This window comes from Lemur catta, chromosome 2 (assembly GCF_020740605.2).
Source record: "Lemur catta isolate mLemCat1 chromosome 2, mLemCat1.pri, whole genome shotgun sequence".
Taxonomy (NCBI): Eukaryota; Metazoa; Chordata; class Mammalia; order Primates; family Lemuridae; genus Lemur; species Lemur catta.
In genome coordinates this window covers 101262187-101282742 of record NC_059129.1, presented here as the reverse complement: position 1 = coordinate 101282742, position 20556 = coordinate 101262187, and the positions used below count along the sequence as shown (strand labels likewise).

At 37.1% G+C, this 20556-nt stretch overlaps 1 protein-coding gene across 4 annotated transcripts in view; it reads right to left on the bottom strand.

Moving 5' to 3' along the window:
- AFG1L (AFG1 like ATPase) overlaps positions 1 to 20556 on the bottom strand; it is a 166523-nt gene that overhangs the window by 28649 nt on the left and 117318 nt on the right. For all 4 annotated transcript variants that reach the window (XM_045544129.1, XM_045544130.1, XM_045544131.1 and 1 more), the window contains exons 9-10: positions 8454 to 8524; positions 8097 to 8197 (exon numbers count right to left, since the gene is read on the bottom strand). In XM_045544129.1, coding sequence (XP_045400085.1) covers positions 8097 to 8197; positions 8454 to 8524 — 172 coding nt within the window. The remainder of the gene's footprint in view (positions 1 to 8096; positions 8198 to 8453; positions 8525 to 20556) is intronic.

The following is a 20556-nucleotide window of genomic DNA, read 5'->3' as shown; positions in this document are numbered from 1 at the left end:
CGGCGCCCAGCCTCTTAATCATTTTTTAGGGCTCTGATACATTTATTATTAAAAGGCAAATGAGATAATTTGCTTCAAAATTAAAACAAATTCTATTTTTTAAAAATATCACTAACTTTTTAATTTTTAATTCATTCTTAATCAATGTCTGAGCAAGTAAATGATGTATTCTTCTCAAAGACTGATGTAAATATTAAATATTAGCTTCTCATACTTTCCTAGACTAGACGTGAGCTTGAAAAGAATATGAGGTTTTGTGTCTACTAATAGATCTGACTGTCAAAATAACTTTATTCCTAAGCCTGGGAACATATTGAAAGTATACAGTTCTTGGCACACTTACTCTTCCTTTGAGACCCTCTGGGTATCCCTGGGTACCTTCTCCCCATTATAGGTCCTGCACATGTTTTTAAACCCTTTCAGTTAACAGCATGACATAAATATATACACAGAAAATGAAGGCACTTTTCTCCCTCAGAGAAGCTTCAGGAAGCTGGGCCTGAGAAGTCCATGGCTTGCACAGTATAAAGTTTGCAACCATAAGCGGCACCATCTAAGAAGCTGCTCTTGCCCAGTTTGGGAAGAGAAGCTGGGCGAAACTGTCCGCACTCACTATTTGTCTTATAATAGAAAACTTGCCATGTGAAGGAAGTAGGAAGTTGTCCTCTTGACCCGGCTTTGCTTTATTCCCTCTGGTCCCTCTCTACCCACTTTCACCATGAGAATGATCACAACTCTGTGAGCAGCTGCAGTTTTCAAATTTCTAATCCAGCCCCTCTTTTATGGGCATTTCTTTTTTCCTTTAAAATAGTAAAGCACAAAAAATATGTCGACAACTCTTAACCCAATTTCCTTGGAAGATACAAATCAACCAACAATTAGTAAAAATGCGTCCTTCAGTCCAACCTCCAACCTTACAGAGAATTCTGTTTTTTTTTTATGTACAACATTTCAGAGCACAATAAACTCAGGTAAGAAGTTACCTGTATACTTCTTACCTTTTTAAATCAAATTATGGTAGAGGTCAGTTATGGGATTTTATACCAAAACCCTTCTTTATGATTCTCAGGACCTATATGCAATAAGCTATGTATGGTGAATTTTACACCTAACTGAATATGTCCTATATTCCTTCTCACACATTTAACTGCAGCTTCCAATTTGGCACTGCAAGGCAAGTGGAGGACCAGGGTCTGGTGGGATTCAATATTGGCTGCATGATTACATGACTCTCAGGGTGTCTTCTAACATCAAGACTATGTATGACCCTTTAGCTTAAGGATTGACTAGGAATGTGGGCAGGAGACAATAGACAAAAGACTTAGGGCTCGTTTGTGACACTGGATTCATATTCCTCCCTACAAAAATCTGATCCATTCTCGATTAAGCTCTTTGCAATCTCATTTCTGCCCTATCTGTCACCTGTGCTTGGGTTTGGCTGGCTGGCTGCCCTATTTGGACATGGTATTGCCAGAGATAAGCAAATGTGGGAAATAAGCACATACAGGTTAACAATGCTACAAAAATGGTATTGCTGCTGGGAAGGTAGAAGGCCAAGGAGATTCCTGGGCTGCCTCAGCTCTGGTGATTAATGCCCTGATTCCCTGATGCTAATCACCGCTGTTGGCATCCAAATACCGTCAGCCTTGACTCTTGGCCAAATAGTAGAGATAAAAGCTATTCATCCTTTAGTATTTACTGAGAGTGTACCAAGCACAGGACATGAACCAGAAGTAGTTTCCAACCAGCAGTTTCATTTGGAATAAAACCAAATAAAGCATTAAAAAAAAAAAAGAAAGAGAAGGAAAATGTCACTTAACAACTCTCCAACAGATACTATTTAATGCAGTTATAAGTCTAATTAATGATATATAAATATGACATAATCAAGATTAATAGACAGACGAAGGCCAATATACATATCTGATGGACCTCCATTTCTTGAGTACTAAAAACCAAAGAAGAAAGCTAACAAATAAGAAGTTGATGGTGAATAATGTGTACACCCATGCATATGCATCAACTGATATATTTTTCTGCCCAGATTTTTTGCAAACACACCTGGCCACCTGTCATTATTTTTAAAACACAAATAACAAACTGCTCTTGCAAACAGTTACTTGTGAGCACAGTTATCAGTTGAGGAAACAATTTTCTGCAGGTGTAAAAATTATATTTCTCAATAAGGAAAATTCAGATATAGTCAGTTTACTCATTAAGCCTTTAGAATTCAGCTTTGGCTTACTTTCTTTGAAGAGGATTCTTTCATTTTTAGTCCATGAAACTTTAACTCTGAAGCAAGTAGTTCTCAAACTTTTTGGTTTCAGGACCCCTTTACACTCTTAAAAATTTTTGACGAACCCAAGAAGCTTTTGCTCATGTGGGTTATTTCTCCTAATGTTTACTGTATCAGAAACTAAAACTGAGAAAAATTTAAAATGTATTAATTAAATTTAATAATTACATTTTCTTTATATTTATTAAAATGAATTCATTAATTCATTTAAAGTAACAATGGTAAAGCCATGACATTAAACCTATCAAATTACCATAAACAATATTTTTATGAAAAATAATTATATTTTCCAAAGTGAAAATAATTTAGCAAGAGGGTGGCATTGTTTTACATTTTTGGAAATCTCTTTAATGTCTGGCTTAATAGGAAATAGCCGGATTCTCATATCTGCTTCTATATTCAATCTATTACAGTTAAGTTGTTTTGGTTGAAGTATATAAGAATATCTGGCCTTACAGTTATATAGTTGGAAAAAGAAAAGTATTAATATTTTAATACCCTTATCAGATAATATTATGGATATTCTTTTTTGATGCTACATGAAAACTCAACAAGAAGTTACTCCAAAGAGTACACTACGGAAGGGAGGAAAAGAGTAACTTTAGGGTGGAAAAACGTGACAAACACCATCTCAGACAAGAGTGATGAAGGTTAACATCAATGGTGATGAGCCATGTTGACATTACGGACCCTTGATACGATGTGATGAAAATGCTGCTTGACCTCTGTGGCCTGCTCCCAAAAGCCTATAATTTCAGTCTAATCATGAGAAAAATATCAGGCAAATCCTAATTGAGAGACAGTCTATGAAATACCTGACTAGGACTCCTCAAGACTGTCAAGGTCATCAAAAACAAGAAAAGTCTGAGAAACTGTCACAGCCAAGAGGAGCCCAAGGAGGCGTGATAACTGAAGGTAATGGATCCTAGATGGGATTCTGGGGCAGAAAAAAGGAATTACATCAAAATGAAGGAAATCTGAATAAAGTGTGGACTTTAGTTAATAGTAGTGTATCAATATGGGTTCATTAAATGTAACAAATGTACCCTCCTAATGTGAGACATTAATAGTAGGGGAAACTAAGTTAGGGAGTATATGGAAACTCTCTGTACCATCTTCTCAATTTTTCTAAACCCAAAACTGTTCTTAAAAATAGAGCCTGTTAAAACAATTTTTTTAACTTGACAAGAGGTAGTTTTTAAAAAGTTAGTTGCAATGTAGAATATGAAATGGTATCAGTATACTTTTTGAATTCTGTTATATTGAAATCCATTAGTCTCTCTTACACTTTAAATGGATCTTTTGTCATGTATGATTTTGTAAGAGCACGCATTAGTTATTGGAAAATACTGATTCAATTAGTTATGAAAATGTTGACACATTTAATTATACAATAATTAAAACATTACATTTGTTAATATCACCATCAATCTCATTACAAAAAATATTTAAGCATTGGGAAGCTGTCAAGCTCATGATGGTGGAAACAAGTTTTCCAAAATTCTAATTTACCCTTGTTTGCTCAAATTTTATCATTGGCACCAAATATTGTCAGTTGTTTTTCTTGAAATGACAGTCTTACTTCGTTTATTTTCAAGAAAATGTCTGTCAAACATTGTGAGAAAATGTCTGCCAAATCTGAATAACTATAGTTTGTCTGTCACTCAGTTTTCCAAGTAAAAATGGTATTCATGAAAAAAGTGGCTAGTTCAGCTTGAAACTCAAACAACTGCACAAGTGCTTTTCCTCAGGACAACCATAAGATTTGCTATATAGTAGAAGTATTTTATGATGTGTACTTCCCATTTCATTGCATAGAATATTCAAAAGACACGCTCTCAAAGTTTTTGAGATTCCACAAAATAATTTTTACTGCTTCTTCAAGGATATTCTTAAATGGAACCAGGTTTTTTGTTTGTTTGTTTTTTACTGTGAGTGCGTGGTCAGTGAAGTATACAATATAGTTTGGTGCAACTGCATTGATTCATGCCAAGGTGCCAGCAGTTTCACCCATCATTGCTTTTGTACTATTACTGTAAATACAACCAGAGTAAAAGGCAAAAATATCCAAGTATTATTATAGAGAGTTTAAACACCAGGACCCCGGAAATAGTCTCAGGGAACCCTAGAGGTCTATATACCACACTTTGAGAACCACTGACTTAAGTAACCATATTTCTGACATCTCCATGACTCTCTGATTAAGCCACGTAATAACCGTACCAAGGTAAGCTTATGTCATGTCCACAGAAATGAATCTTCATTTTTCTTTGCCACTGCTCTGATATGGAGGGAATGGCAAGGAACTAAGACCACACATATTATCCTTTGCCTTCCCACAGTTCTCTAAGGCAGCACATCCCAACCTTTTTCATATCATGACGGGGAAAGAAAACAATAATAATTTTACTAAGGAGTAAAGGGATGAGGCTGCCTAAGGCTTGAGGCCGCTGGCATGGAGGTAAAGGACCGATTCAGCCTTCAGGAGGATGGAAGGGTCAGTAGCTGTACCCATTCCCAGTGGATCTGCCAAGGCACATAGTTGGACAGTTGTGCACTAAGGTTTTTAACACAGTGGGAGGCTCTCAGGACTGGAGGATGTCTGCTCCCCAGCCAGTTTCATGCTCCATAAGCGTCTCAAAGCTTAGCTCAGATGTGGGAATACACAACTTATTTGATTGTTCTTCATGGTAACATCTGAATTATGTTAAAGATTTGAGGCAAAGGCCAGATGTGGTGGCTCACACCTGTAATCCTAGCACTCTGGGAAGATTGCTGGAGGCCAGGAGTTCGAGAACAGCCTGACCAAGAGTGAGACCCCATCTCTACAAAAAATAGAAAAATTAGCCAGGCATATTGGTGTGCCCCTGTAATCCCAGCTACTCGGGAGGCTGAGGCAGGAGGATTGTTTGAGCCCAAGAATTAGAGATTGCAGTGAGCTGTGATGATGCCACTGCATTCTAGTCCAGATGACAGAGCAAGATTCTGTCTCAAAAAGAAAAAGAAAAAAAAAGATTTGAGGCAGAACTTATCCAGAGCATTTTCAGATATACCATAGTGATTAAAAGCACAGAATCTGGCTCCCAAACTACCAAGGAGTTCAAGCCCTGGCTATGCCACTTACTAGCTGTGTGACCTCGGGAAAGTAACTTAACATCTCAGTGTCTCAGTATCTGCACCTATAAAATGGGGACAATAATATTGTAAGTATCAAATGAGTTAATATAAATTTCTTAGAATGATGCCTGCCACATGGCTATATTAGTTATTATTATTATTATGCATGTGCTATAGGCTATCCTAATTGAGACTGCTTCTCTGAGCATGGCAGTGTTGAATTATAGATTTACAAAGAAAGAGAATCCCAGAGATACCAATGGGCTAGATGTTATCCTGCAGAATTCCAGAGCTAAGGATCTGTGCTTGGAACAGAGAGGGAAGACGTGTGCAAAGGGCAGAATGCCTGGGCCTTTTTCATTTTACTTAAGGCATATGTCAAAGGCTTCCAGTCAAAACCTTCTTTTACCTTATCAAAACACTACAGTAGATTAGTTTCTAAATTATTTTTTTCCTTGAAAGGGGCCATGGTTCACAAATAATTATTACAGACTGTCAATCCATCCACTACTCCTTGTCAAAGGTTTTTTTCAGGATGGTGTTGCTCATGGAGGTTGAGTGGGTCCTGGGCTTCGAGAGCCTCCCAGAAAACTTGTATATGCGATCCAAAACTGGGACCATTCGAGACATACCAGATGCCTGCTTCTTTACCTTGAGTTGGATGTGTTTTTTCTTTACTGAACAGCTTTTGGCAACTACTTAGCCTGGCTCATAAGATCGTTATAACCTAATTAAGAGTCTTAAGCTACATCTGAAGTTGAATGATTTCAATGGCTCTCTTCACGCAAGTATTCAATATCTGGATTGCCACAGTTATAAAGTTGCAAAGAAATGCAAAATCATCATAACAAGAAAATAGTCACAAAGGAACCCACACTTAAAAAGTTAGCCCTTCCTCAAATATCCCTTATAGCTTAATACCAGGACCTAACCCTACCTATCATGTTAATGTCTTTTGTCCATCATTCAGTGCCTGTACAATGTGATGAACATCCCACAGTTACAGTGTAGAAAAAGGGCAAATCTATTCGAGCAAAGGCACTAAGAAGTGAGGATGTGGCCAATTTGAAGAAGAAAAAATCAACAAGGATAATGACAACACAAAAACTTCAAAAGAAAATAACTGACATTTTCATGAATTTAAAAAGATTTTGAAAAAACTGACAAATTCTTAAATATTTTTGTAAAAATGATTTCCTATATGATTAAATAAGAAGTTTATAAAAAAAAGTTAACCCAAAAATAGAAATTTGTTCATTATTTATTCTAAGAGTTTAGCTTATAGTTGCTACTACAATCCATATTTTTGTCAAATAAGATAAAAATGATTTATTTTTATAAGTGTTGTTTTCATTTTTCAATATGAAGTCCCAATTAACCTTCTTCCCCATCATCCTCATACAGTAAAAAGACTGAAGACATTGGTCCCAGATAAGTGGCCTTTTCCTGGTCACTTGCTCTGAAAATAATGAGCATGTAAAAGAATATAGATAAATACTCAGTATCTGCTGCAAAAGACCATCTTTGCCTTCCTCCCTCAAGATTCAACAGTCCTGTCTTCTCCCCTTGCCCCCTGGTTTCTCTTCTGCAGAAGGTGGAGGAGCTTCATCTTTTGGATATATAATATATTCTTCTCAAGTTTATTTCTCTGGCAAAATAAGTAAAACTTAAATGGATGCCTTAATAGAATTTTGTCTGGAGATATTAGATTATCCTAAACTCTAGTGGCTCTGAAGCACTAAATAATTACAAATTGGATTCAGCTCTCTGGCTTAAAAATTACAAATTGACCCTGGTTAGAAGTAATTAAGACACTAGCTTTTAAGAAAAGCACTCATAAAATGGCTGCATGTATACATCAGGACTTTCTCTTTTCTCTTACTGGAAACAACTCTTCTTTAGTTACTTAAAAAGTCAAGATAAACTGGAGACCACCTGCAGTGATTATTTATACACGTCAATTGAGGGAGGAATTATCTTTAAAGTTATGTCTGATTTGGATTTGTTTTCCTGAAGATTTACAATCAATAAATATATTGACTATCCATTGAGTACTGAGAATTTTAGAGCTTTTAAAAGACAGAATTCCTATCTATAATGAATCTGCAGTCAAGGTCTTTCTCACTTACATGAATGTGTGTGTATATAGGTATATATTTTTTTCCTCTGTTGAATATATTATTTACAATACAGATATCACAGGTATAGAAATTCACTTTCTTTGACCCTGGCCCAAACAGGTTAGATATTATGGCATTAACAGATGGGCAATGAGTACAAAGAATGGAAATCCTTTTATTTCATGCTTCCTCAGATCATGGTAGCATTACTGCATCTTCCTTCTTCCCACATACTAACCTCACCTTAAAATTTTTCTAAAAATGTCTTTTGTTTGACTTTTACAAAACAGCCCTAAAACTGATTTTATTTTTGCTTCTAGCAACAGTTGACAGTTCTCTCTGAATTCCTAATTTTGCTTCAGAGCCCCTCTAAGTGCAAATTTTGTGCTAATATCTATAAAAAGCACATGGCAAATATAGATGAGTATTTCCCTTAATGAGACTTTTAAATCAGTTCTGACTCTGTGAATAGTATTTTAAAATCTGAAATAGGCAGAGAGGAAAACATGAAGTATTTTAACATGTGAAAAGGCCAATGAGTCTGGACGTGCCTGGATACTCACTCTCTCACACAGCTCTTCAAATGTGCAGTCGGCAACGGTTCCACAGGCTTTATTCAGCCACAGCTCTCTGCCTTGCACTTTTAGAATCCTTGGTCTAGTTACTATGGGAACATGAACAAAGACTCAATCTTGTCTGGATAATTACTATAAAATTCATCTCTTACAGATAGGAAATGCATAGCTTGATGAATAATAGCACATGATTCAACACATAAATTAGACAAAATGCTGATACAATGACTGCCACTTGAGCGTGGCATCAACCCATATACAGCAATGGAACTTATTAATTGGTCAGTGGAGATTGGGCATTGTGTTCTAAATGTATTCTCTTTCAAGAGAAATTAACTTACGTACAATCATTTTGTTTCTGAGCCAGCTCATCAAACAACTTATCCATGACAGCCTCCACATCAGCTTCACTTGTGCTACAGTGAAAAGAATAATAGAATATGAAATTAATAACACTTGAAGCCAACATCAAACAGCTGCCTGAGCCTGCTTAGCTTTTTGCCCATAAAAAAAAGAACAGGATGTTATGCTCTAAATACAAACATTAGATTTAGAATACACTTAAAAGCAGAGAATATTAACTCTCAGGTAGATGATTCTGCCTTATTTGCATACACTGAAAGACTTCTGTGCTTCTAGCTGTTTCCAGTAATGAGATGATACAGGCAGAGTAAATCCATTAATACTATGTGTACACAATGAGAAGAAAGCTTCTGGCTCTCTCTTGCATGCAAAACAAGAGCAAATAGACAAGGCAGTCAAGCATCCAGCAAAGTATCCTTTGAAATCTCTACTGAGAGGGTACATGTGAAATTAAATATTGAAGCTGCTTTTAAAAAAATCAAGTCAAGCCACTGACTGAGAGGATCAAACATCCAGAATTAAATTACTACCTTCGAAATACCAACTTGATCTGCACATCAATAACTTTATCAGACTTCTAGTATAAAGACAGTTATAGACCACACAGTTGCTCTCAGAAGTGTCCCTGTTGGAAATTCAAGAAAACTCTCTCCTTCTGTAATGCCCACCATTACAGCTATTATGAAGTTAGCCTCATCACAGAGTCTTTTGTATTCTAATTAGAAATCACCATATGGTTTAGGGAACTCACATATATAAATGTGATAATGCTATGGCCTTTTTTCCTCTCACTTTTTTTTTAAAGAGGGGTTGATAAATTAACAGTCAATAAAATAAAATAACTGGCAGAAGAAATAAACACTGTTAAAAAGAGCTTCAGATAAAAATGTGAGTTTACTTCAACTCTACATACAAACTTTTACAGGATGACCTTCCAATATGCTTAATTTTGACACATGAATCACTCTTATCTAGTTGTGGAAGCAATTAAATTAAATTCTGGACATTCATCTTAATAAAGCTTCATTGAAAACTGATACATCCATGTTGAAAAGCCAGCAGGAAAAAAAAAGGAAATTGATATGACAGATAATCTTTTCTTTAAGCTTAAACAAGTTCTCCCTTGAGGTAATTATCAGGTGGTACGCATTTAATGCACAAGCACTTAATTCATCAACTGTTCCAGAACAAATGCCTTTTTTTTTTTTTTGACAAAAGGTCTTGCTCTATTTGCCCATGCTAGAGTGCAGTGGTGTCATCATTGCAACCTCAGACTCCTGGATTCAAATGATCCTCCTGCCTCAGCCTCCCAAGTAGTTCAAACTACAGGTGTATGCCACCATACCTAGCTTATTTTTCTATTTTTTGTAGAGACAGGATCTTGCTATGTTGCCCAGGCTGGTCTTGAACTCCTGGCCTCAAGCACTCCTCCCACCTCAGCCTCCCAAGGTACAGGTATGAACCACTGAACCATCCACAAATGCCTTTAAAATGCAACAAAGCATATAATCTTTATGAAGGGTTTGGAATTGCCATATTCCAAGTAATAACCACTGCACCCCAAAGGATCTTAAAAATATCATTTGTCCTAGCACTCTGGGAGGACAAGGTGGGCGGATCATTTGAGCTCAGAAGTTCAAGACCAGCCTGAGCAAGAGCGAGACCCCATCTCTACTAAAAAAAAAAAATAAAAAGAAATTAGCTGGACAACTAAATATATATAGGAAAAATTAGCCAGGCATGGTGGTGCATGCCTGTAGTCCCAGCTACTAGGGAGGCTGAGGCAGTAGGATTGCTTGAGCCCAGGAGTCTGAGGTTGCTGTGAGCTAGGCTGACGCCACGGCACTCTAGCCCTGGAAACAAGAGTGAAACTCTGTCTCAAAAAAACCCAAAAAAAACCAAAAAAAATATCATTTGCAAAAGCTAGCTTTGTGGGAGAAATGCTATTTGACTTTCATAAAGCCTTGTATGACATTTGAATAGAGCCATATTAAAATAATAAAATGACACTATAGAAAGAGGGATTATAGAGATAAAAAACAATTTTAAAGGTATAAAGAAATCACACAAACCAGTGTAAATGCCAAGGACATGTATGTTTAGACATCATTCTTGACAATTCATTTGGAACCAAACGCCACCTTCGGTGTGCACAAGCAAAACTGTTGGAGAAGTGATTTATTTTCAAAGGGTCTAGAAAGAAGAAAGCAACACTAGCCATCCAGGATGTTTGCTGGCTTTTAGAAAGTTAACCTCTCCTTAGGATAGGCACGTCACTCAACATAGGGGTAGAAATGAATTATGAAAAATAACTAAGTCAAAAGACAGGTCTCCAAAAACATATTAGTAAATAAACAAATGCTAACAAACTTCCTCAGTGGTGATTTCTGTTTTGCTCTGTGCTCTAGTATACCATATTATTAAAATGTGACTCATTAGACTTCAATCAGTCCATATCTTCTGAGTCACCTGTGAAATTACATGTGACGTTATAGTGAAATTATATGAAATCACAAAATTATTTTTATTATAACAGTATCTTATAAGAATTCTATTATATTATTATGAAGTTACTCAGAAGTTACAAATGCAAAATAAAAAACTTTATTGGTGCTAAGTGGCTTAAAAATAAAAAATAAAAGTAGTTCACAAAAGCAAGCAGTTTATGTAACTTGCAACTGTCATCCATCTAAGCCAACTTGCACTTGACCTCAGGGAGTGCCACCGCACTCTAGCCCGGGGTGACAGAGTGAGACTCTGTCCCCCCAAAAAATTCCAACAGTAGAAAATACCCCAATAGGAAAACTGTCAAAAAACTCAAACAGGTAAATTACATAAAAAGATACCTCAATGGGCAAGAAGCAAATGTAACATCATTTTTTCTTGCTAGTAATAACAAATACAAAGTAAAATCATAACATGCCTTTCTTCGATCCAAAGTGGCAGGGATAAGAAAAAAGATAAAATATCCCAAGCAAGCCTAGATATGAGGAAAAAGGACACTCTTATATACTGCTGGGAAGAGTATAGAACTGATACAAGATTTCCAGGCAACCAAATAATATGTAAGAAAAGCACTAAAAACATGCGTTTCATAACACCCAGCTAGTCCACTCATAGGAATTTCACCTATGAAAATATAATATTAACTACTACAAGGATGTTCACTGTGACAATGCTTTTAGCATCACAAAAGTGAAGAAGAACCTAAATGTCTAATGATGAGGAACTTGGTTAAGTACATTCTGATACACTCCCATACAATGGAATAGTATGCAGTTTTTGAGAGCAATTTTTCCCTCATCCTAGAATTGAAATTAGGACACAAAGTTGATGGCTAGAGTGCTAAGTATCTCTAACTTTCTTAAGAGAACTACCAGTGAGCCACCAATAACTGGCCCAGACCCTACCCTCACGGCTACAAGCAGGAGGACCAGCTTCACTTGGATCTCCACCCCTCCTCCACCATCCCCTCTTCCCTACACCATAGTGTCTCTAGAAGGAGGGGGACATGGACCAGGAGTCACTGGCCTTTGGGTCCAGTATTTGTGATAGAGTCTTTTCCCTCCCTCCCCCTTGGGAGAGGGGAGGATGATTTATCCTCCCCAAAGACAAGTGATGAGGGGAAGGGTTTTCTACAAGAATCACCTGGAAAGATTAGGCAAGCCTCAAAGAAGGAAAAACTGGCATTGCTTCCCTTACTTGGATGAGCAAGACCTTAACAGAGTGAGAAGGTGGAAAGTGACAGGTGGGGTGCTGAGCTAAAAGGAAGCAAGCCAGTCCTCACCAAAGACCCATGCAAAGGCTTGGCACTACCAGATACGTTCGAATGTTCAGGTGAGGGGTCAGGCTGGAAACAGGCACATTGCTTGAAAATAAGACAAAAGCAGTTCCTTAGATTCCCTCCCTCTACTTGGACTGCTAGATTCCTGCCCCTCCTCCACTCCAGCAGAAACTGGTACGTTTACCAGCTCGGGCAGTTTTAACAATGAAGAAAGGGGGAGGAGATACCATACTGAAATCCTACGTATTAAACAGTGAAACGAACAGCCCCTACCTTTTTCAGCATTCAGAAGCCTACCAGCAAAGCTTCTATCTCAGGAAGTAGACAGAAAGATTTACCTCTGGAGGAAACTGAGCAGCCAAAAGAAAGAATTGCAGATATTGACATTTGGGGTTCTCCAATGAAAAACCTGACCAGCCACCTTACCATCCTCCAGTGAAGCCCACCAATCAATAAAAGCCTGTTTATGCACACAGAGCTTCTAATCAGCTTTTTAATGCCTCATTCTTAAGTGTAAATGGACAACCTAGTACTTTCGGGGATTTAAGGAAAGCCTCTAGGATAAAAGACAAAAACCAAAATACAGAAATAGAAAAAAGATCTTGGAGGAAGCAAAGAAAAAATACAGAGAGCAGGGGAAGAACACACTCTAATATACTTAGAGAAAAGACAATATTGCATCCATAAAACAAAGAAGGATGCTGCAAACATCAAACAAACAACAAAGGTATAAGAAAGAGCTCTAAATATGACTGCTAAGTCAAAAATCTGGGGAAATAATTGGAAGAAAATGTTGAGGTAACATTTCAGAAAATAGAGCAAAAAGATGGAAAATAGAAAATTAAAAGATCAATCCACAAGGTTCAAAATCTAACCAGGAGCTGTTCCAAAGAATATGAGGGGAAAAAAAGAAGAAAAGAATCAAAGAAAAAATAAAATAAAATTTCCTAGAACTGCAGGACATGACTTTCTAAGTTGACAGGGTTCAATAAATACCCAGCACAAAGAATGGGAAAAAAGCTCTATTCCAAGGCACATCATCATGCTATTTCAGGAAACCAGGAACAAAGGGAGAATATTCCAAAAACTTCAAGAGGAAAAAACAGGTCAAATATAAAAGGTCAAGAAACTGAATCATATAAAACTTTGTAACAGCAATAACAGAAGCTTGAAGATAATGGTACAGTGTCTAAAACAATCCAAGGGAATATTATTGTCAGACTATCCAGGGCCAGTCAAACAATGACTCAAGTAAAATAAAGACATTTTCAGACATCTAAGCCCTCAAAAAAATATATTTCCCAGGTACCCTTCTTAAGACGATATTCGAGGGTGTGCTCTCCCAGAACAAGGGAGAAGAGCTCTGTATCTAGTAAGAGCAAGGAAGGGTTTCTTCAGCCAACCCTGCTGCTCACAACAACTGTAGGCTCTGGATGAAATACAAAAACAGGTCCCTGAAGGCATTGGACAGTGAACAGAAGTGAGCAGATGCTGGAGGGGAGCTAATACCTGGGAGAAGGGGAAAATATGGGGTTAGTTACCCACTTTGGCAGCTTTCAGACTGAGGACAGTGCAGTCAGTACTGCTCAGGTCAACGAAAACTCCAATTGAAAACCCTTCTTACATGAAGAACCAGAGGAGAGCTGAAAAGGCAGGGGAATCTCAGAAAGAGTGTTCCCAAATTCCCAATATGTCATAATTTTGAAAATTCTTGAAAAGCTCTGTGTGCATAAATACAGAATAAATTATTCTGTATTATAATGTTTTATGTGTTTTCAAAAAATAATGCCATAATAATAAACAGTGAATCATTTTTCTACCATAGGGTTATACTAAAAGTTTCAACCGTTTTCTGTGTAGCCACAAAATAATAATAAACACATGGCTTGTCACTATTATAAATTGATATGCTGTGATAAGATTATTTCAAAAACATGTAAAAGTGATGGACACCTGATATAGACATCAAAGTAAAAAACATAAGCAACATTAACACAAAATAAATGCTAAATACAATTATTTTAAAACTTAAGTACCTCAAATATTTAATACGTGAAGGTTATTATTTTTAAAATTAGAAATTTCTAAAACACAAAGCATTAATTACCCTGAGAGTCCTGATCTTTGCTGGTTGACAAATATTCCAGATGTAGGAAAATGTCTTTCATTTTACATTGATATTGGGTCAAATTATTAAAAGTGTGTCCTAAATTGATTTCAAGTTGGGTATAAGGTACATGTTGCTTCATATAAGCTCATTTCCTTGTTAACATGTGTCTGGCTTCTTTCACTCAATATTATGTTTGTGAGATTCATGTATATCGATGTGTATAGAAGTTGTTTATTTTTATTGCTGTACTGTATTCTATTGCATGAAAATACCACAATTTATTATCATTTTACTGTTGACGAGTGTATTCATCTGCTTGGGCTGCCATAACAAAATACCACAGACTGTGTGGCTTAAATAGCAGAAATTTTTTTCTCACAGTTCTGGAGGCTGGAAGTCCAAGATCAAGGTGCTGTTGGGGGTGGATCTTAGTCAGGGCTCTCTTCCTGGCTTGCAGACAGCTGCCTTCCCACAGCATCCTCACATGTCCTTTCCCCTTTCATAAGGACACCAGTCCTATTGGATTACAGCCCTACCTTTATGACTTCATTTAACCTTAATTAGCTCCTTAAAGGCCCTATCTCCAAATATAGTTATATTGAGGCTTAGGGCTTCAACCTGTGAATTTGGGGGGGACATAATTCAGTTCATAACATTGAGCATTTATGTAGTTATATGTTTCGGGATACTATGAATAGTGCTACTGTGAATATTCCAGTTTATGTCTTTTGGTAAACTTCTAGATACGTGTCTGCTGGGTATACAGCTAGGAGTAGAATTGCTGCTCATGGGGTATACCTATGTTCGGCTTAGTAGATGCTGCCAAACAGTTTTGCCAAAGTGGTTCTATCGATTTATATTCCCACCAGTGATATACAAAAAGCTCCACTTGCTCCACCTCCTTGCCAACATTTGGCATTTTCCATCTTTTCCATTTTAGTGATTATGGTGAACATATTATAAATGACGTCAATGTAAGTTGTCTCAAATTATTTTTGGACATGGGTGACACATAAAAAAAACACACAAATATAATTTAATCAACAAAATAGTTAATCCAGAAACATTTTCTTAATAAAATGTCATTAAGATATGTACACAGTTTTAAAATCCATGCTTCAAAACACCTAAGATCTCTTGACTTTTCTAAGCAGGAAATTTGAAGAATACGACTTTATTATAAACACTTCATACAGAATGCCTTTAACTTCAAAACAGAGGGGAAAGGGAGGATGGAATTTATAATGGAGAAAAGCTGGAGTAACAGCAGCAGTGAGTCTATGACTCCGGGGCTCTCTTGTTAGTTTTGTAGCAAAACCATTTAAAAAGATACCAACATTACCCGACACTAAAAAAAAATCTATATTTAGAAATATAGCCATGCCTGTAAAGCTCTAAAGGACAAGGATCAGCTAGTTTTTAAAAGGTCAAGTGTGTGGGACACAAGACCTAAGGTGGGCAATAGGCCTATTCAGAAAACAAATGAACAAAAAATACACAAGGATAGAGATTACATAAAAATACAAAGAGTGATTTAAATTAAGCTCAAATTACAAACATAATTGAAAGATACACCAGCTTAACCAGTAAAATTTGAGGAAGTGGAGACACCTGGTAGCCAACAGTAACTGTATGGAAAGGCCACAGCATGAAGACGGCACTAAATTTAACATGATGTTTTTCAGTGTAAAAGAGGAGCTAAATTCAGAGTTTTCTTTTGTAGCTACAAGAATATAATGTCACGTAGCATAGAAGAAAATATCCTGTTCCGCTTTGTGCAGTTCCATTTGAACCAAAAAGAGGAATATCTTAAGGAAGGGTGACTTGAGTAGCATCACAAAGTGACCAGGAGAGAATAAAGGAATTAAGCTCAGATGCTATGAATCATGTCCCCTTTTCCTCTCCTGAGGACAGAGAGAAACTGAGTAGGGATAAATAATTTAAGTGACTTTCTTTAATTCCTCTGAAACAGCTGGACTCTGAGAAATTGCCCCATCAGTGGGAAGCCACTATTAAAGTAAGCCTTTGTGCAGATAAGATGCAAAAAAGAAAGTCTGCCCAGAGATAATCAAACACGGTAAGAGAATTAAAGTCATTTCTGACGGGGAAGAAGAGTCACTCTTTTCAAATGCTTTTTTTCAGGGTGATGGGGGGACAGGGCAGGAACAGAGCAAGCCAGAGTAGACCATGGACTCCTTTTCTTTTGTTCTGCAATCCCTTGATAAAACCTACCCATTTCACTGCTTCTCTCACCTTTTGTTCAGCTCAGAAACTGCAGTGGAGGGGCAGGTTTCTATTTTCTTTTTTTTTTTTTTTTTATTTTTATTATTTTATTATTATTTACTTAGGACAAAATATCACATTCTTTTTTTTTTTTTTTTTTTTTTTTTTTATTTCAGCTCATCATGGGGGTACATAAGTTCAGATCATATGCATTGTCCCTGTCCCGCCCATCCCCCCGAGTCAGAGTCCCAAGCGCGTCCGCTCCCACTCTCCAGACAGTGCGCCTGGCACTCGCCATGTATTCATACCTCGATCCCCTCCCCCCCCACCTCCCCGGGTCTGCACCCTCAAGCATGACCATTCCCCAGAGGGTGCGCAATGCACTCGTCATGTAGGCATACACCCATCCCCTCCCCCCACCCCCCCATCCCAGTCTGATATCCAATTGGTATCCTTCCCTGATGTACATTTAGGTGATGATCAGGGAAACCAGTTTTCTGGTGAGTACATGTGATGCTTGTTTTTCCATTCTTTGGATACTTCACTTAGTATAATGGGTTCCAGCTCTCTCCAGGAGAACCAAAGAGATGTCGTATCATCGTTATTTCTTATAGCTGAGTAGTACTCCATGGTATACATATACCACAGTTTACTAATCCATTCGTGGATCAATGGGCACTTGGGTTGTTTCCACATCTTTGCGATTGTGAATTGTGCTGCTATAAACATTCGGGTACAGGTGTCTTTGTTAAAAAATGACTTTTGTTCTTCTGGGTATATGCCCAATAATGGAATTGCTGGATCAAATGGTAGGTCTACTTGAATCTGTTTAAGGTATCTCCATATTGCTTTCCATAGGGGTTGCACTAGTTTGCATTCCCACCAGCAGTGTATGAGTGTTCCTGTCTCTCCGCATCCACGCCAACACGTGTTGTTTTGGGATTTTTTGATAAAGGCCATTCTCACCGGAGTTAAGTGGTATCTCATTGTGGTTTTGATTTGCATTTCCCTGATGATTAGGGATGTTGAGCATTTTTTGATATGTTTTTTGGCCATTCTTATGTCTTCTTTTGAAAAATTTCTATTCATGTCCTTTGCCCATTTTTTGATAGGATTGTTTGATATTTTCTTTTGAGTAGTACCACTGTGTCTTTAAGTCAGAAAAGCCCTGGAATCAACCACTGTTTAGTTGCCAGGAAATCTGGCATCAACTCCTACAGGAATCCTGTGAGTACAGTACCCTAGATTAAAAGGCTGAGTGCTTTGAGAGTATGAGAATCATGATTTATTTTTCCATATTAAATTAGTAAACAGAGAAGAAAGTAATCAGTCATTCCCATTTTGAAAAAAATTCTATAGCTAAAATCAGGCATTCAACATAAAACTTAGATTCAAAGAAATAGAACATGTCAAAAAAGACCTTATTATTGCTGGATCATTTGAAATTCTCAACAAAAATTCCAAAACACTTGGAGGTTTCTGGAAGAGGGTCACGCATGAATTTAAATGGAAATTAATTTCTTCAAGAACCTCCCACTTCATTAGGATTGACTCAAGGGAACAGAATGCTACCCACACTTTGCTCCTTTATCCCCTTTCAAAAATCAACAGCTTGTTAAGGTATCAACAAGTAGAATAGGGTTGGCTTTCCTTAGTCCCTCTCTCTCCATGTTCTCTATTCCAGAGAGCCAAAGTTGATTTGACGGAGAAATTTCCCCTTCCTCTTAGAGTTCTTTGCCAAACTCCCCTGGCAGTGAGCCTTCTCATTCTACTGATTGCTTGTGCATTCATGCTGTACGGCTCTTTGTCCTCATACCAAACATAATCTGGGGCTGGAGGCAGGTCTAAAATTAAGTTGGTTTATACTTGCCTTAATATAAAACAGACTTGGTTGCATTTCAAACCCTGTAGGTTTGTTTTACATAACGGAATCACTTGTTAGAATGGATTTTGCCCTAGTATTTATCTTCTCAATCACTCAAAGGCTTAATTGACTGTTCAGAGATCCATTTCAGTCTCTAAATTTCCCACCCTTCTCACTCACCTGGAGAGTAACTTACCTGGTTCCATTAATCTTGACCTGTGTATAATGCAGAAAGTGGGATCTAGCACCTTTAGCTCTCAAATTCCAGACCTTCACCCCCTCTTCTCAGCCACAAACTCCATATAAAATTTCTATCAAATCTATATATTGTATTTTCCCCAAAATGAATCAGTGGCACAACATGTAGAACTGCAACTTAATAGATCCAAAAATATCCTTTTTTATGAAATTTCAGAAAGGCAATGATAGAAGATTAAAAAATGAACAACAAAGATGAAGAAGTTGGAGAGTAAAAAGTTTTAATCCCTCTTCAGGTGAAAAAGATGGTCACATTCACCTGGGAAAGAGAGGCCAGAGAGTTTTAATAGCTAAAAAAGGTTCATAGCAAATAATTAAAGATGCTTTTCTGATGCTGGAGATTGACCTTGAGTTATAACTGTGATTTATTTGAAGATGAAATAACAAGGAGATGAGAATTCTAAGGAAATCTAAAAACTTTTCTTCTGTATTTTTACATGTATAAATATGCATATTATCTACTCACATACATATTGTGTACATACACAACACAGGCAGTCCCTGGGTTATGGACAACCTGACTTACAGCATTCTGTACTTATGAACTGGCTCCCAAGGCTCCCCATAAGGATAATTTATAATTAAATAATTAAATTAACAATTTGGGAACTAGTTTCTCCCACGTATGTAAACAAATCCACATGGTGTAAGTAGTTCCTTGGTGCAGCATCTTTACACCAGCAGCTAGTCTCAGACATAGATGGAGAAGCAGCTGGTAGAAACGTTAAGAACACGAAGAATCAGAAGATCCGAAGCCAAGAAAGTTTACGACAAAAGAATTAGCTGAAGGCTTTCATCTCATTAAAGCAGGATTTGCTAAGCTTGAGAAGAAAGATCCTAACATGGAGCGATTTGCAAAGGTTTACCGTGCAGTTAGCGAGAACATCAGCTGTTACAGGGTCATTTGTGATGAAAAAAAGAAAAAGGCTGTGCGAACAACCCTAGATACTTTGTTCAAGAAACCGACTTCAGTGGTGAGCTCCCCTCCTCCAGCAACAGAATCAAATTCTGTTTCTCCAGCACCACCTCCACCATCATCACCGTGTGATTAACGTCAGCCTGCCTTCTGGCCTCAAAAGTCCCCTTTCAGTAAGCCAGACACTGATGCAACGTTAGGTGAGTGTTAATCTTTAATATTCTTTTTTGAAATTTCTCCTATGTCCTATCTAAACTTTTTGTATGAGTTTGTTTTTATATTCTGTTTGTTTCAATTAAAAGAAAGATCACGATAGTTTCTGAAACTTACTACAGTACAGGGGTATTATTATAATTATACTATATTATTACCACACAGAAGCCATCATAGTATTATTATTATTACCGTATGTGCACTATTCATCAGGGATATGAGTTACATACAAATCCGACCTAAAGTCATTTTCAGAAACATACCTCATGCATAGCCTGGGGACTGCCTGTATTAGTTACATTTATTTATACTTTACTAAATGAGTACAGCCATACAGTTGGGTACTTTGTCACTGCGTTTAGCTGGATATGATTGGCCAGATCTATTCTGGTCTCATCTAGCCTGCTGGAAAACAAACACTGTGATATGGTATTGTCAAATTACAGCTCAATAAAGGAACAGAAGATAAAAGGGGTACTAAACTGACTGATGCAACCCGACAGCAAAGTCAATACAAGATGAACTTCTGCTGTTGCTGTCTCACTTTCTAGGTGGTGTTTCAACTAGATAGTAAAATTAATTTTTAATTCAGTAGTCTGTGAGTTAATGCAAAATTAATAAATATTTAGATATACATTTAAATTATGTCAAATAGGATAATTTTGTGGTTTTAATAGACATAAAAATGTAAAAAGTAGCCTACCTGATTATGCTGTA